The following is a 15529-nucleotide window of genomic DNA, read 5'->3' as shown; positions in this document are numbered from 1 at the left end:
CGATGCTGTAATAATTAATTAATTAATTATTACAGCATCGTACAATTCTATAATTCCTTTAAGTGAGTGTCCTGGCAAGAACAGGAAAAACCCCTTACCATTGATTTGCCACCGCTGATAATCACCCCAGAGGTGCCTGAACAAAAACCTTGGGGTGACTGACACTGGCTCTGCAACTCCTAACATGAACATGAGCTCTTTGGTTGTTGTAGCTACTCCTCACAGGGGAGCTGCTCCAGCCCCATGATCATTTTTGTTGCCCTTCTCTTTCCTTTTCCAACTCAATAATGTCCTTTTTTTGCATAAGGCAACCAGAATGGAACACAAGATTCCAAGCGTGGTTGCACCAAAGATTGGTATGAGGGAAATATGATTCTGGCAGCTCTATTTTCTGCTCTGTTCCTAATTATGCCTAGCATGGAGTTTGCATTCTTCACAGCAGATGAGCACTGGGCCAACTTATTCACTGAGCTCTCCACAACTACCCCAAGAACTCTTTCCTGCTCAGTCACTAATAGCTCAGATCCCATCAGCATATTCTTGGTTGGGATTTTTTTGCCCCAGCATGCATTGCTCTACATTTGCTTATAGTGAAGTGCATTTGTCATTTTGATGCCCATTCTCCCAGCTGGGAGAGATCTCACAATCCCTCCTGGTATTAACTACCCTAAACTGTTTGGTGTCACCAGCAAACTTGGCCACTTTACTCTTAATTCCAGATCATTTATGAATAGGTTGAAAAGCATTGGTCCAAATATAGAAGCCTATGGGACTGCAGGTGACTTCTTTCCCTTGGGAGGAATTGCTATTTATTCCCATCTGTCTTCTGCTCTTTAACCAGTCAGTGAGCCTTAAGAGGAGCCCCCATTTTTATTTCATCACTGCTTAGTTTGCTCAGGGGTCTTTGGTGAGGGACTTTGTCAAAAGCCTTTTGGAAGTCTTGAGTAAAAAATGTCTACTGAATCTCCCATTGACATGCTAAAAAAAACTGGCAGTAGAACTCTCAGAACTATTCACTGTCTATTATCTTTGCGAAAACATGAAGGACAGGGAAAGTGCCAGATGACTAGAGGGAGTCCATTGTTGCATCTGTCTTAAAAGGGGGGCGGGGGGAAGAAAGAACTTGGGAACTATGGAAAATTCAGTCTAACACCAATCCCTGGGAAAACTGTAGAGTCAATTATAAAGCAGTCAGTCTGCAAACACCTTGAAAACAACGCAATGGTTACAAGAAGAAACATGGATTTGTCAAGAACAAGTTCAACCAGACTAATCAGATCTCTCTCTCTCTCTCTCCCCCCCCCCCCCCCGCTCAGTAAAATCCCTGGTGGACTCTGGGCATGCTGGGGACATAATATATCTTGACTTCAGCAAAGCTGTTGGAAAAGTGCCCCGTAATAACAGGAAACAATATCAAGATTCACACCTATGAAAGGAAACCAAATGCATTGTTACAAAATGGGGTTTATTTGGCTCAGGGATACTACAAGTGGGAAGGATCTTGGAATTGTTGTAGATCACAAGCTGAATATGAGTTAATTATTTGATGTGGCTGCAAAAAGGACAAATAGTATTTTGGGCTGCATGAATAGAAGTATCACTTCCAAGTTGCAGGAAGTACTATTTCCCCTCTACTGAGCATCTTGTAGACCTCATCTTGAGTATTGCATCCAGTTGTGGATATCATGGACCAAGAAGGATTCAGCCAAACTGGAAAAGATTTAGAAAAGGGCAAAAATGATGATCAAGGGACCGGAAACAAAGCCATGTGAGGAGAGACTGAAAGAACAAGTATGAATTTAGCCTTGAGAAGCGAAGACTGAGGGGAGATATAGCACTCTTCAAGTACTTGAAAGGTTTTCACATAGAGGAGGATAGAGATCTCTTCTCTACTATCCCAGAATGGAGGATATGAAATAATGTGTCCAAGCTATAGGAAGCTAGATTTTGACTGAACATCAAGAAAAAATCCTTATATTACAGTAAAACTGCCCTTGAAATACTTCAGTTGGTCCAAAATAGAGCTTCCAGGATGTTCACAGGGACCATCATATATGCACACGTAACGCCAGTCCTTTACCTTCTACAGTGGCTACCAATTGAAGGTGTTGGTGATAACCTATAAAGCCCTAAATGGTTTAGGACCTGGTTATCTAAAGGAGTGCCTCCTTCCCTATGTGCCGGTTCACCACTTAAGATCTGGGTTAGAGGTCTTTCTTTGAGAGCCCTCTTTCAAAGAAATTAGGAGAGTGGCTACCCGGAGAAGGGTCTTCTCTGTAGTGGCGTCCTGCTGTGAAACATGCTCCCCAGAGAGGTGCGCCTGGCACCAACACTTTTTTTTTCAGCACCAGGCCAAAACCCTTTTATTTTCACAGTATTTTAAGACTTAAAAGCCCGACTAAAATAAAAATTATCATAAATATTATGCTGTGCCTTTGTTGTTGGACTGTCCTGAGACTTTTATGTATAGGATGGGCTATAAATGTTTTAAATAAATAAACAACAATGGTACCAATTACCTAGGGGGTTTGTGTGCCCTCTCATACTGGAGACATCCATGATGTAGCTAGAAAGGCATCTGTAAGGATCTTTAACTTAAGAGTCTTGCATCAAACAAGAGATTGGATCTGATGGCCATATCAGCCCTTCTAGCTCTACTATCCTACAAGTCTATGATTCCATGAAATAAGCTTCTTGGCAAGAACAGCAAAACCCCTAGATGCCACCATAATCACCCCAGACGTGCCTGAACAAAACCCTGGGATGACTGACACTGGCTCTGCAACTCCAAACATGACCATGAGCTCTTCTGTACTTGCTTTGAGAATCTTGCTGAAAAGGGGATGATCTAGCACAGTAACAGCGAACCTTCTAGAGACCAAGTGTCCAAACTGCAACCCAAAACCCACTTATTTGTCGCAAAGTGCCAACATTGCAATAAACCTGAATACTGAGGTTTTAGTTTAGAAAAAACAACTCACAGCCAGTCCAAGCAAATATATATCCTTGGCAGTGCACTGACTGGCCATGTGAAAGCTTGGACAAGTCGTAGCTAATGAGTGATGTCATTGCCTAGCACCGCTACTCCTTTCCGAGCATGCGTATGGCCCCTATGTGCGCTGTTATCCGATGCTCAGCTGCTGGGGAGATTGCTGGGGCGACTTGACTCACATGTCGACAGAGAGGGCTCTGCGTGCCCACTGTGGCACGTGTGCCATAGGTTCGCCACCATTGATCTAGCATTTTCACAAGCTTGTTTTCCTTGATGGCCAGGAAGACAAACTAAAGTGAAGAATAAAGTTCTAGGCAACCTCTTTGGGTTAGCTCATGACCCAGGTGAGGCATGACAGTCTGGTCCCAGGAAAGTACAACATGTGCATGTCTGTTTTTTAAAAAACAATGTGAAAAAAAATCTGCACAATTCAGTATCAAAAAGTAAAAAGAGATAATGACCCAGTCAAATGCTGCCTGGACAGTTAGAAGGGGCTGTCACTAGTTATCAAACTTTAAGTGCATTTTCCAACCTCCCCCTGCTCCCAAAAGGCTGGGGTCAGGGGGAATAGAAGCCATGGCAATCACAGCAGCAGGAGGACAGAAAAATCCACTGCAGGCTCTCTTGAGATACCCACAGGAGGACCAAGAAGGAAGAAGGGGCAGACCACCCACAATGAACCCAACTTTCTGTGGGGCACATTATCCATTATTCACACAACATCCAACTGTGGCTTATTGCCAGGGTGTGTTGTCATGACATGTGAATGTGCTCAACATCTACCAGATCACACCTAGCAACATGTTTCTCAAATCTGACATGTGAGTAAGAGAAGACTAACCTATGTAGAAGCCATATAGTTTTTCAACAAGGTTTACCCTAATATAGGACTGGAACTTTAACAACATTTTCCATTCATATATCTTGAAGAAGTGTTAAGCTAACCAGCCTGCAAATTGCTGGATACCCCTAGAAAATTTCTGGAACAGATCTTAGCTCTTATGGGTATATTACATCATTTGGTTAGGTAAACAATTTTACATTTGAGTTTATCAAGAACTCTTGGATGGACACCATCTGGCTCTGATACTTTATTTCCAATTTGTCAGTAAGGGTTAGAGTTTCATTTTCTGTCACCACTGTGTGCCATGACTTAAAGTAGACCTTCAAACTAATTCCATTCCTAGGCAATAGAAGGAAGGATGCATTTTGCCCCTATTAATAACTCTATTAGCACTTCTCATCAAGATAACAAAATAATAATTAAACTTCCTTGACTTGTCCCAAGAAATGTACTTGCAAGCCATTTTCCAGCATTTTGTCAGGCCCAATAAATTAGAAATCAAACAAACTAAGAATGCAATCCCGTGCATGCTTAATACCATAAATGGGACTTATTTCCATGTACAAATGTATGGGATTGTACTTTAAGATCTTCCCAAGAGGAGGCTCAGATTCCTGCTCAGCCATGGTGCTGGATGGCTTTCAGCAAGTTCCTCTACCTCAGGTTAACTGACCCTGCAGGGAAGTTGCAAGAACAACATGGCTGCAAGTAGCTCAGAGGGAAAATGTGGAGGGCTACAAATCAAATATAGGATGATTACACAACAGCCAAGCATGCATAAATGTCTCATACATTTTTTAAAAAATATGTCGTTGCAGACTAGGCCTTAATTTTAAAAAATATGCTGCAGCTGCTACTTCCAAATACCCACCCTGCTATGTACAGAATGCATTTTTCCACCTGTCTCCTATTTCTTATGCAAGACCAAATTGGTTTGCCTCACCAAGCTTGATGTCTCCATCGAGGGTCAGCAATACGTTGCCTGCCTTTAGGTCTCGATGGATAATCTTCTTGCCATGGAGGTAGTTCAGGGCCTCTAGCATCTGGCGGCAGATAACTTGAATCTGGGGTTCGGTCAAACCTCGATCCAGTTCTGAAAGAAAAGAGGTAATTTTAGAAGGCTCCTATGTTTAGATTCTTTCCCAAGGTTAAATTATCCCTTGAATATGAGATAATTGACACACTGTTATGGAAGAGCTTCCATATATTGTTAAAAAGAAAGCCCATCTTTAATGCTATTATTATTATAGTAGCACGAGAAAAAACAACTTTAAAATGGGCAAATTCATCTCCCATCAGTGCTGTGAACCACCCAGATTAAAAACATCTATTGAGGTGAGTTGCTGGGTCATACAAACCCAGGCTGCTTCTCACAAGGTGCCTGCATTTTGGGCAACAAAGCAGTCTGATAACCCATGGAAAGCTCTACAAAATATCCTGTTCACCACAGGCAGTGAATCCAGGCTGCGACTTCTAGTTCTCATAGACCCAATCATGCCATAGATTCTAATCTATGACTCCAGTATTTCCCCTCAGTGAAATATGGGCCAGCTTTCCCTAGAAAATGTTAGAGGAAGCCACAGCCAAGTTTAACCTGCAGTTAAAAATGTATTTGATTTGGATTTGAGATGTCTCCCAAAGACAGAAGGGCTCCTTCCATTGGTGGAAGTCTTTTAAACCAGCTGAGAAGCTCTCCTGGCACTGAAGGTTCAGAATATTTTTGCTGCTCTCCTCTCCCACTGCAGTCCCTTATGCTTCCAACCACCAAAGCCCTAACACATAGCCCCTACACTGCAAGTGGGATGGATACCCCTCCTCTACCTAACCCCACCCCCATTCCATTAGAACACAGTGGACAAGTAGGGGTGTAAGAGAACTGTTTCTAATCATGTGAAATTTATTGAGCAACAAATGTTTTATTTGCAAATTGGGAAATTTGTTTTATTTGTTTCTCCAAGGAAAAATTTGTGCAACTTATTACAAAATAAGAAATTAAGTACTTGTTTTCTCACACCTCCTTACATCAATTGTTTCCCCTTAGGTTTTGGTTCATAAAGAAGATATAAGACCCCATGAACGGGTCAGTGTTTTAGAGTAAACTAGCAGGACAAATGTGAGAGACAAGACCAGACAACACAAGAGAGAGCAGTGAAGTGGGGCAGTCATTCATTCAGGAGCAAACAATCATAACTGAAGGATCAGTGAAAGCTCCCATTCCAGAGTTTGGTTTCTTTCTCATCTACTTCCAGGAAAGCTGAGATTATATGTATTTATTTTTATGTAGTGTAAGCAGGTTCCAAGGGGGGGAAAAGGAAAAGGTTGCCATTTCCTCAGTTCTGTACTTGAAAATGCTTCTCAAAGGTAACAAAACTTGGCTAAGCAAGAATTTCCAAGCTCCCAATTGCCCATGCATAACAGCTGTCTGCAAGCAAGCAGTGATTGAGGATGCACTCATCAAGAGTACCAAGTGCATAGCTGGAATTCATTCGCAGTGATAAGAATCAGTCTTTTACCAATGACTAATCATGTACTTTATGTCTTCCTCTCTTTCTCGGAAGCCACAGGCTGGGTTTTTAGGCATGTGATTTCCATGCCATGCCTTCTCTAACAGGGTATAGCTTTATCACCTGCTACCTTGACCACAGAAACCAAACATTTAGGATTTTGAATGATGGTTCAGTTCCTCCCTTCTGCCCCGCCACATGCTGTTTCCTCTAAAAGCAAATCTTCAACCCTGGAAGGTATGTGTGAAACAGGAGATGTTGTGCCTGATCAAACTGAAGACTAAAATCTTCAGAAACTGAAAGCTCCCTTTCTCCTCTATCAGGAAGACCGGCAAAGCCACGCAACTCCTGGCACAGCCACCATTCACCTGAAAATTTCAGCCATAGCAAATCCAAACCACATTCCTCTGCTACAAGACAGTCTTTGTATGGACCTGCTGCTTTAGCCCCCTTTCCCCCCCACCCTGGCCCCCTCATCCCAACAATATGAAGCTATCATTCTTAGTAGGATCCTGGAGATAAAACACAGCACCCACAAGTTTGTCTACTATTTGGTGTTTTTAATAAAGCAGTGAAATAAAATACATTTCCTTAAAGGCAGATGGCTCCTCTTTACTTAAACCCTCATGCATACAGGGGATCACCTTCGTCCTTTTTGGCAAAGGCCTGCTCTCTGACTCCCTGCAAGGGTGCAGGGTGGTGGGATGCAGGTGCAACAACAACTGGCAGAGGTCAGTGCTCCTTTATCTACTGGCTGACCTCGAAAGGACATATTCTGGGACTTACCTAGCATAGTAGCATCCACTGCTCCACCAGGGCAAAACTCAATCATGATCTAGCAAAAGAGAAAGAGAATGGTTTAAATGGGCATGTAGAACATATATTTCAGAGTATGGCTCATGAGCCAGTGGACAGAAAAATATGAAGTCAGTTTTTTCTTCCCCAAAATGAAGTTACACTCATACTTACTTTTCACACAACTGAACTATTTATTAGCAACTTCTGAAACATTATTAAAAAGTTTTTGATCAATCAAGACTAAGATGCTTCTCTTAGGAACAAAGAGATTACCCTCATACATATACAAAAAATCTTTCATTAATCTCTCCCTCCCTCTACACACACACACACGGGAGGGGTGAAGAGAGGTGAACAGGTTGATTACACCTGCCCACTATATATAGATGTGTCTGATTACTTTCACTCACTCACACACACACACACACACACACACACACACACTGCAAGAGATCAAGACAGCCCAACTTACAGCTTTCCCCAGCAGAAATCACATGGCGACTGCTTCCCTTCGACATAGTGCTTGGGGAATTCAAAGCACTTCTATGGAGTCCTTGCAACAATCCTGAAGGGCAGGGCTTGGCAACTTTGGGAGGTCCACTGTATGGAAGATATTTTCCCCATATTGCAGATGCAAAGCTGGGTAGTGTAGAAGCTAAGAGGGGATGGTGGCTTGCCTAAGGCTATCGAGGGAGTTCACATCAAACAATAGCATGACAGCAAGAGGCATTTTGGTTTGCAATTGATTTTCTTAACTATTATATTACTCTTCTTGGCATTTGAACATCATGAAGGACATATCCCACAAGACCTCCAACAGAAAAAAATGCGGTAACACACCGCCTTAGTTTCAGTGCATGGAAATATCTGTTCAGTTCATTTACCCTCATAGACAAAATTAAAACCAGCCCACCCTCCATGTACCTGGAGGCCCTTCCAAAGCAGCTATAAGCCTCACATTCCACTTATGCATTTGTTTACAGGATTTGATTGCAGCTTATACTGAGGACTGTTCCAGATACTTGAACTTGCCAACAGGATGAGATTGCTGTCATAGCTGAGAGCTGACGTGGAGGCAACAGCTTGGAAGCATCTTAAAACTCAGTACCCCTTGCTCCCTTTTGCTTCAAGTTAATTGGATAATTAGTGATTCTTTATGGACTCTGCCTTTCAAAATGAATAAAGAACACTCATCTTTTGAAGATAAAGCTCATTGGTTTGTGGTGGTATAACTGTACTAAAGAAGATGCTTGTCTGTCACCTTCACAGCATTCTTTGTAATAAGTCCTTAAGCTATCCCTTGAGGTCACTACCAATTGGTCTTGCATTTTTATAATTTGGCTTGATCACAACCAAAATGTTAACCACACATTTCTGCTTACAGGAGCTACTATTTCATTCTGAACTCAGGGAACAAGATGACTATTTCAGAACAGGGCTTTATATATTACACCCAGCTATATAAGGTTTTGCAAGCAGATATCTGTATTTCTGGATGCAGTGAAGAGTGGCCCCTACCCCAAATCTAAGTCCAAGGAGTCAATCAAACCTTCAGACCCCAATTTTCTATGTTTAATCTGGCTTGCTCTATGTTGCAAAACAAGCCTCTACAACGAGGTAAACAATATGTCCCCAAGTTTTGACTATTACCTACAGCAGTGGGTAGGTAATGATATCATTTGGGAGGATGCCTTTTGAAGGATGAGCGGGAAGTGCTGAGATGCCCCATGTAGTTGTAGCATCACGTATCAAATTTCAGGTGTCAGGCTAATCAGGTAAATAATCTCTACTTAGCAAGTCAGAATCAGTGAAGCCAAGCAACATACCATGATCTAAGGGCACAGGAGGCAGCTACTGGAATACTGCCAGGAGCTCACCCCAAAATTAAGGGGTGAGCTAATGGTAGATTTATGTTTACAATTTTAAAACAGTATGCCAGGATCTGGGCTGCTCAGGGGCTCCATCAGGTGGCCAGAACAAGAACTCCCACTGCAGTATTCACAAGATTGTTCCAAACCCTGCTTGATCAGCCACCCGATGAGCTGGGAGTCCTGGGGGAAGAGCTATATAAGAGCAAGCTCTTCCCTTCAGAAGTTGCCCTAGCAACAGAGGTCATCCTGTTTGCTGGAATGCCTTCATCTTTCCTGCCTTGCTGTATGTATCCTGCTTCACTGTCCCACCTCAGCAATGTAGGTCTTCCTGCTATCTGTGGTATGGTCCCAGTGTCCACATCCTGCCTGACCCTTACTGCATCTAGTTCCTGCTATGTCCTACCTTTTTGTTTTGTGCCTTGCTGTCTCACCTCAGTAGTACTGGTTTTCCTTCTAGTTGTGGTTCAGCTATTATATCTTGCCTGACCCTAGTTGGATCTGGTTCCTGCTGTGCCCTGTTGCATTGTGCCTTGCCACCTTGCCTTGCTTGACACACTTTCATAGCTCCTGAATCCCATCGAGTTATTCTCCCTCAGGTACCTGCTCTTGCTGTTTTCCTGGTTCTCAGCCAGTGGCTTGTGCATGAGTGTGTCTTTGTCTTGCTCTAATACATACTTCTTGGCATGTTCTGTGATTATGACTTGGACTTGCTATTGGACCTTGCTATTGAACTTTGCCTCCAACCCAACTGCCAGGCTCTGACCAGTGCTTGGACTTTGCCCCTGCCTTGAGTTCTGTTGCCTTGCTCCTGGTGTCTCTGTCTTGACTCCTGCCACTGATGCACCAGATCCTGACACAGTATGCACAATTCCTGATCATAATGTATGGGTGTGAAAGCTAAAAGGAAGAAAATCAGTGAAGTCAAAATATAGTGCTAGAGAAGAGCTTTGAGAATTCTTTGGCCCAACAGAAAAGGAAATAAGTGGGTCCTAAGTCAAATTGAGCTAGAACTTACCCTAGAAACAATAATGATGAAACTAAGTTGTACTTAAGGCATATTATGAGAAGGAGGACTCACTGGAGAAGGCAATAATGCCAGAGAAAGCCAAAGGCAGAAGAAAAAAAGCAAGACCAAATATGAGATGGGTTGACTCCATAAAGGAAATGCGCAACCTTGAGTTCATGAGAACTGAACAGTGTTATCAAGGACAGGGTATCTTGGAGGGCATGCATTCATTCATACTGTTGCCAGTCAGACATGACTTGATAGCATGTAACAACAACACCACGCACAATAACAAGGGCCACTCATGGTGAAGAGCTAATGAACAACTCTGGGTGCACCAGTGAGCCTTGAGTGCAAACAGAAGTTACAGGGATAGTGGGCTGAGGGGGAGAGGAATGTTTCCTAGCAGCCAGGTGGAACCAAATAAGCGTCCTTTCAGCCTGGGTTTCCTATGTATGAAAAAATGAGCATGTTCTGTGCATTCCATAGTAGAAGTGGCTAACTTTACATAAAAACCTGCCCTGATTTTCCCTTCATTTTCAATTCAGTCTGCTTTATTTAGCAACTTCAAGTAACAGCCATCACTATACTAAAGCTGGTTCTGATCAATGCCTTCAGGGAAGACCACCTGGGAAACTCATGGACATTGCCTTGAACTCCACAAAGAAAGAAAGATATGATTTAAATGTACAAATATATATCTGGAGAGGGCAATGAACATGTCCAGTAAGAACTGCTTTACTGACATTCCTTAGCCATTAGATGAACATTCAGCAGATTTGGAGGTGGGTTTTTTGTGTTGTTTTTTACGTACTTCCAGTCAAAGGTAGGTCCCTGGAATTAAACTAGCATCAGTCTAGTAGTACTCAGCAACACATTTGCAGAGAGCAGAATCAGCCTTGAAAGGCTGATTCTACCCCACTTAGCCATGTCTAACCTGGACCACAGTGGTTTGAGCTTCACTCTTTGTCAGAGGCCACATGTTCCAATTACAGCAAATGCATTTTCTGATTCATCTATGAGTCAATTTCTCAAGTATCACTTACTGTTGTTCATCTATCCATACAGCGTGTGTTGGCACATGCCTGACTGTGGCTAGAAGTAGCCTCTTGAAACAATTTCAGGATATCATCTAGTTAATGCTAGATAGACACTACAAAACCAATCACACAAGCACAGAATAGTAGAGTTGGAAGAGGCCAGAAGGTCCTACCCTTTGCTCAGTGCAGAACTCCAAATTAAACCCATCCCTCTCAGAGGGCTGTCCAGTTGCATCTTGAATGCCTCTAGTGTGGGAAAACCCACAATCTCCTGGGATAATTGGATCCATTGTCACACTGCTAAATGTTACAAATACCACTGTTCTCTTCATGATAAGTCATTTTATTGCTACCCATACACTGAAAATTTAAGTCATAAAACAGTTACTTATCACAGTAGAAAATGTTTGTTACAGTGGGAGTACTTAAAGCTTTATGAGTTAAGTACTTCTACCATCAATGTAATTTCTAATATGGGTCTTTAGTTCACACTTTTAACAAAGTTTACAGTGTAAAATGGTACACCAGATCCTTGCTTTTGAAATTTAACTATATAGGAAATTCTAAAGTAGCTACCACTCCTTCTCTAGTTTATGATAGACAGTCATGTGACACTGTAAAGACAAACAGATTTACTATGGCTTACATTTCATGGATTTGAATCCACGTCATCAGATACAGAAATCCAGAATACCTCTAACAGAACCATTTGTTTGCATGAATGTTTGCTCAAATCAAGAGAATACCAGTACTTGAGAAGAGATTGTGACTTAAAATGGAAGACAGAACATTCTTTCTCTCAAAACCCAGAGAGACTAAGAATAATATCAACATTACATTCTTTACATTTCTGCTTACTTGTTTGAAAAGCAAACAATGCTACTACCTGGCAGTTCTTGGGCCACCTCACTCTGACAACCTACTATTATGTTCTCTTTTTTACCAATAGCTCAATCTGATTAATAATTACTCTCCTGGATTTCAAAATGTTGTCAGTGTACTTCAGCACAACAGTCTGGGGTACAAAACATTCCTTCTAGCTAGCTTTCAGTTATGTTGGTTTTGTTTCACACTGCTCAAATATCTGGAGATTTTTATACACATATGAGCACACACACACACACGTGTATATATATATACTAGTCAAATGTTTGCCAGCTAGCTTGTCAACACTGCTTTTGATGACAGAGACTTCTCTGCTTTTAACAAATGCATGGCAGAAATTCAACACCCTTCCTGATCAGAAAGCCCTAGCAGCCAAGCAGACAGCAGAACTACCAGCTGGTCACCAAGAACACCTCCACAAGATCCTAGTTCTTATGACCACGGAAGGTGGTCTTGGCAGGAGGGGTCAGAACAACCGCCAGCTTCCAGGAACCACAGGACAGCTGGTTCAAGGAAGCCAGGTTAGGGTATTGCTATTATGGCCATTAATCTCCCTGCCCCACTGGGGGCAGGGGAGCTTTCCTGAAGCTACCAACCATTGAGAAGGCATCCTGAGCACCTGTCATGAATTTTCATGTGCTTTACACCCTTGTAAGCCACTTTGTCAAACAGCAGTTTACCTTGGAAGGCAAGTTAAGTTTCCTAACAATTCTGACAAATATTGTTAATAACTAAATAATAACATATATTGTTCATAGACACAGTCACTCCCTTAGGCTCAGAACACAAGGTTTCTGCTCCAGAAAAGGCCTTTGTGGAATGAGCAATACTCCAATTTATTTAAGAGATTGATTAAGCAATTTGTTACCTGGATTATGCCAGGAGGTTTGAATAAGTAAAATTACTGCTATGATTGGCAAGTTTTGTTTGAAGTACTGATGGTTTTAACTGTAATTTAAATATTCTGGGCAAAGCAAGCTACAGACCAGCACTTTAGTGCCTTGGCTGCATTCCAAGGATACTTACAGCACAATCCTGTGATTGTTGTCTCAAGCATAAGTTACCTGTATTCAGTGACACTGACTCTCAGTAAGTGTGAGAAGAATTGTGTTGTTAGAGACAGAGCTGTATTCTGGATGCACATACCAGCATCAGATACAGCATCTGGAGTGTAAACCAGCATCCTAACACCATCCTGGAGATCTGCAGGCTGTGAAGTGTTTGAAGGAAGATGGACAGCATCTGGAGAGATGAAACCTAAGCAGGCCTGTGGTGGCTTCAGTGACCTGCAGCACATCTTATAGTTTGGGACTGCACTGCTGCCTATCTTACTTACTTAAAGTTTTTGTATGCTGTCCCCTTGCTATATAGCCTCAGAACGGCTCACACAAATAAATAAATACAATACAAATACAGTTAAAAACCGGAAACACCCCAGCTGCACAATTAAAACCTATAAATATTAAACATTGTTAAAATATTGTTTGAATAAAAAGGTCTTAGTCTGGGGCCGAAAAACAAATAACGACAGTGCCAGGTGGACCTCTCTGGGGAGCGCATTCCACAGATGGTCCGCCACCACAGAGAAAGCCCTCCTCCGGGTACTTTGCCTCCTGATGTCTCTCCCGGAGAAGGGCCTCTGCTGCCTATCTCAAGGGGCAGAAAGGCAAATATGGAAGCAGGCGTTCCTTTAGGTATCCAGGGCCCAAGCCGTTAAGGGCTTTATAGGTGATTACCAACACCGTGAATTGAACCCAGACTTCGATGGGAAGCCAGTGAAGCTGGTAGAGGACTGGGGTTATATGAGAATAACGCCCAGTCCTCGTCAGCAACCTGGCTGCTCTATTTTGCACCATCTGAAGTATCCAGATTGTCTTCAAGGGCAGCCCCACGTAGAGCGCGTTACAGATATCCAGCTGGGAAGTAACCAATGCATGCGTCACTGTCGCTAGGCAGTCGTCCTCCAGGTAAGGATGCAGCTGATGGATTAGCTGAAGCTGATGGAAAGCACTCCTCACCACCACCAATACTTGAGCTTCCAAAGACAGCTCCGGGTTGAGGAGCACTCCCAAGCTGCAGATCCTGTCCTTTAGAGGGAGTGCAACCCCATTCAGGACAAGATCCAAGTCACCTTCCCAGGGGCTTGAACCACCCACCAGCAGGACCTCCATCTTGTCTGGATTGAGCTTCAGTTTATTGGCCCTCATCCAGCCCACTGCCTCGGCCAGGCACCAGTTCAGTACAGCTACTGCCTCACCTGGATTGCTTGAAAAAGAGAGGTAGAGCTGGGTATCATCAGCGTACTGATGATTCCGCAGCCCACACCTCTGGATGACCTCTCCCAGCAGTTTCCTGTAAATGTTGATTAGCAAGGGGGACAGAATGGACCCCTGTGGTACTCCATGGCATAACTGCCATGGCGCAGAGGTAAAGTCCCCTAGCACCACCTTCTGGAATCGGCCATCGAGGTAGGAGTGAAACCACTGCCAAGCAGTGCCTCCTACTCCCAGCCCCCTTAGCCTATCCAGAAGGATACCATGGTCGATGGTATCAAAAGCTGCTGAGAGGTCCAGGAGAACCAACAGGGACACACTCCCCCTGTCTCTCTCCCTGCACAGGTCATCATACAGGACGACCAAGGCAGATTCAGTGCCATACCTGGGTCTGAAGCTGGACTGAAATGGGTCCAGATAACCAGTCTCATCCATGAGAGCTTGGAGTTGTCCCCCCACCACCCGTTCCAACACCCTGCCCAAAAACGGGATGTTGGCCACCAGTCTATAATTGGTGGCCATCTCTGGATCCAGGGACGCCTTCTTTAGGACCGGCCTGACCACCGCCTCCTTTAGAGGGGCAGGCACCCGGCCGTCCCTCAGAGAGGCGTTGATGACCTCCAGGATCCAGGCACCAATGCCGTGTTTTGCTTTGGACAGTAGCCATGATGGGCAAAGGTCCAGTAAACAGGTGGTGGTACTTACTTATCCAAGCACCTTGTCCACATCATCAGGCCACAATAACTGAAACTCATCCAACAATATGTGACCAGACGGTAACATTGGCACCTCCCCTAAGGAATCTGAATCACTAGTGGATTCCAGCTTGTGACGAATCTGAGTGACTTTCTCCTTGAAGTGCTGGGCAAAGTCGTCACAGCGGGTTATCGAGGGTGGTACAGGATCTTTCTTAGGGCCTGGATGTACCAGCTCCTGTACCACCTGAAAAAGTTCCGCTGGATGGCACTGTGAGGAGGCAATGGAAGTGGAGAAGAATTTCTTCTTTGCCGCCCTTACTGCCACAGCATAGGCCCAATAATGGACTCTTAAGTGTGTTCAGTCCCGAGATTTCCTCCACCTACGCTCTAGCCGTCTCCCAACCCGCTTCATCACCCGTAATTCAGGTGTATACCAAGGGGATGAACAGGCTCTGCCTGCCGAGAGAGGATGCTTAGGAGCGATCATGTCAATAGCTCTGGCCATCTCCCCATTCCACAGTTCCACCAGAGCATCAACAGGAGCGCCAGCTTTATCAACCGGAAACTCCCCCAGAGCTTTCAGGAATCCATCCAGATCCATCCAGCTCCGAGGGCGGA

General features: G+C 43.6%; 1 protein-coding gene across 1 annotated transcript in view; it reads right to left on the bottom strand.

The window, feature by feature from the left end:
• The window catches only part of STK10 (serine/threonine kinase 10), a 97050-nt gene that overhangs the window by 33577 nt on the left and 47944 nt on the right, over window positions 1-15529 (bottom strand). Inside the window, exons 3-4 of the mRNA XM_044454325.1 lie at window positions 7127-7175; window positions 4780-4929 (exon numbers count right to left, since the gene is read on the bottom strand). Coding sequence (XP_044310260.1) covers window positions 4780-4929; window positions 7127-7175 — 199 coding nt within the window. The remainder of the gene's footprint in view (window positions 1-4779; window positions 4930-7126; window positions 7176-15529) is intronic.

The sequence above is a fragment of the Varanus komodoensis genome, unplaced genomic scaffold (genome assembly GCF_004798865.1).
Source record: "Varanus komodoensis strain SLA01 unplaced genomic scaffold, ASM479886v1 scaffold7_3, whole genome shotgun sequence".
NCBI classification, from domain to species: Eukaryota; Metazoa; Chordata; class Lepidosauria; order Squamata; family Varanidae; genus Varanus; species Varanus komodoensis.
The sequence above is the reverse complement of the archived record's forward strand: the minus strand, read 5'-3'. Positions and strand labels throughout refer to the sequence as shown.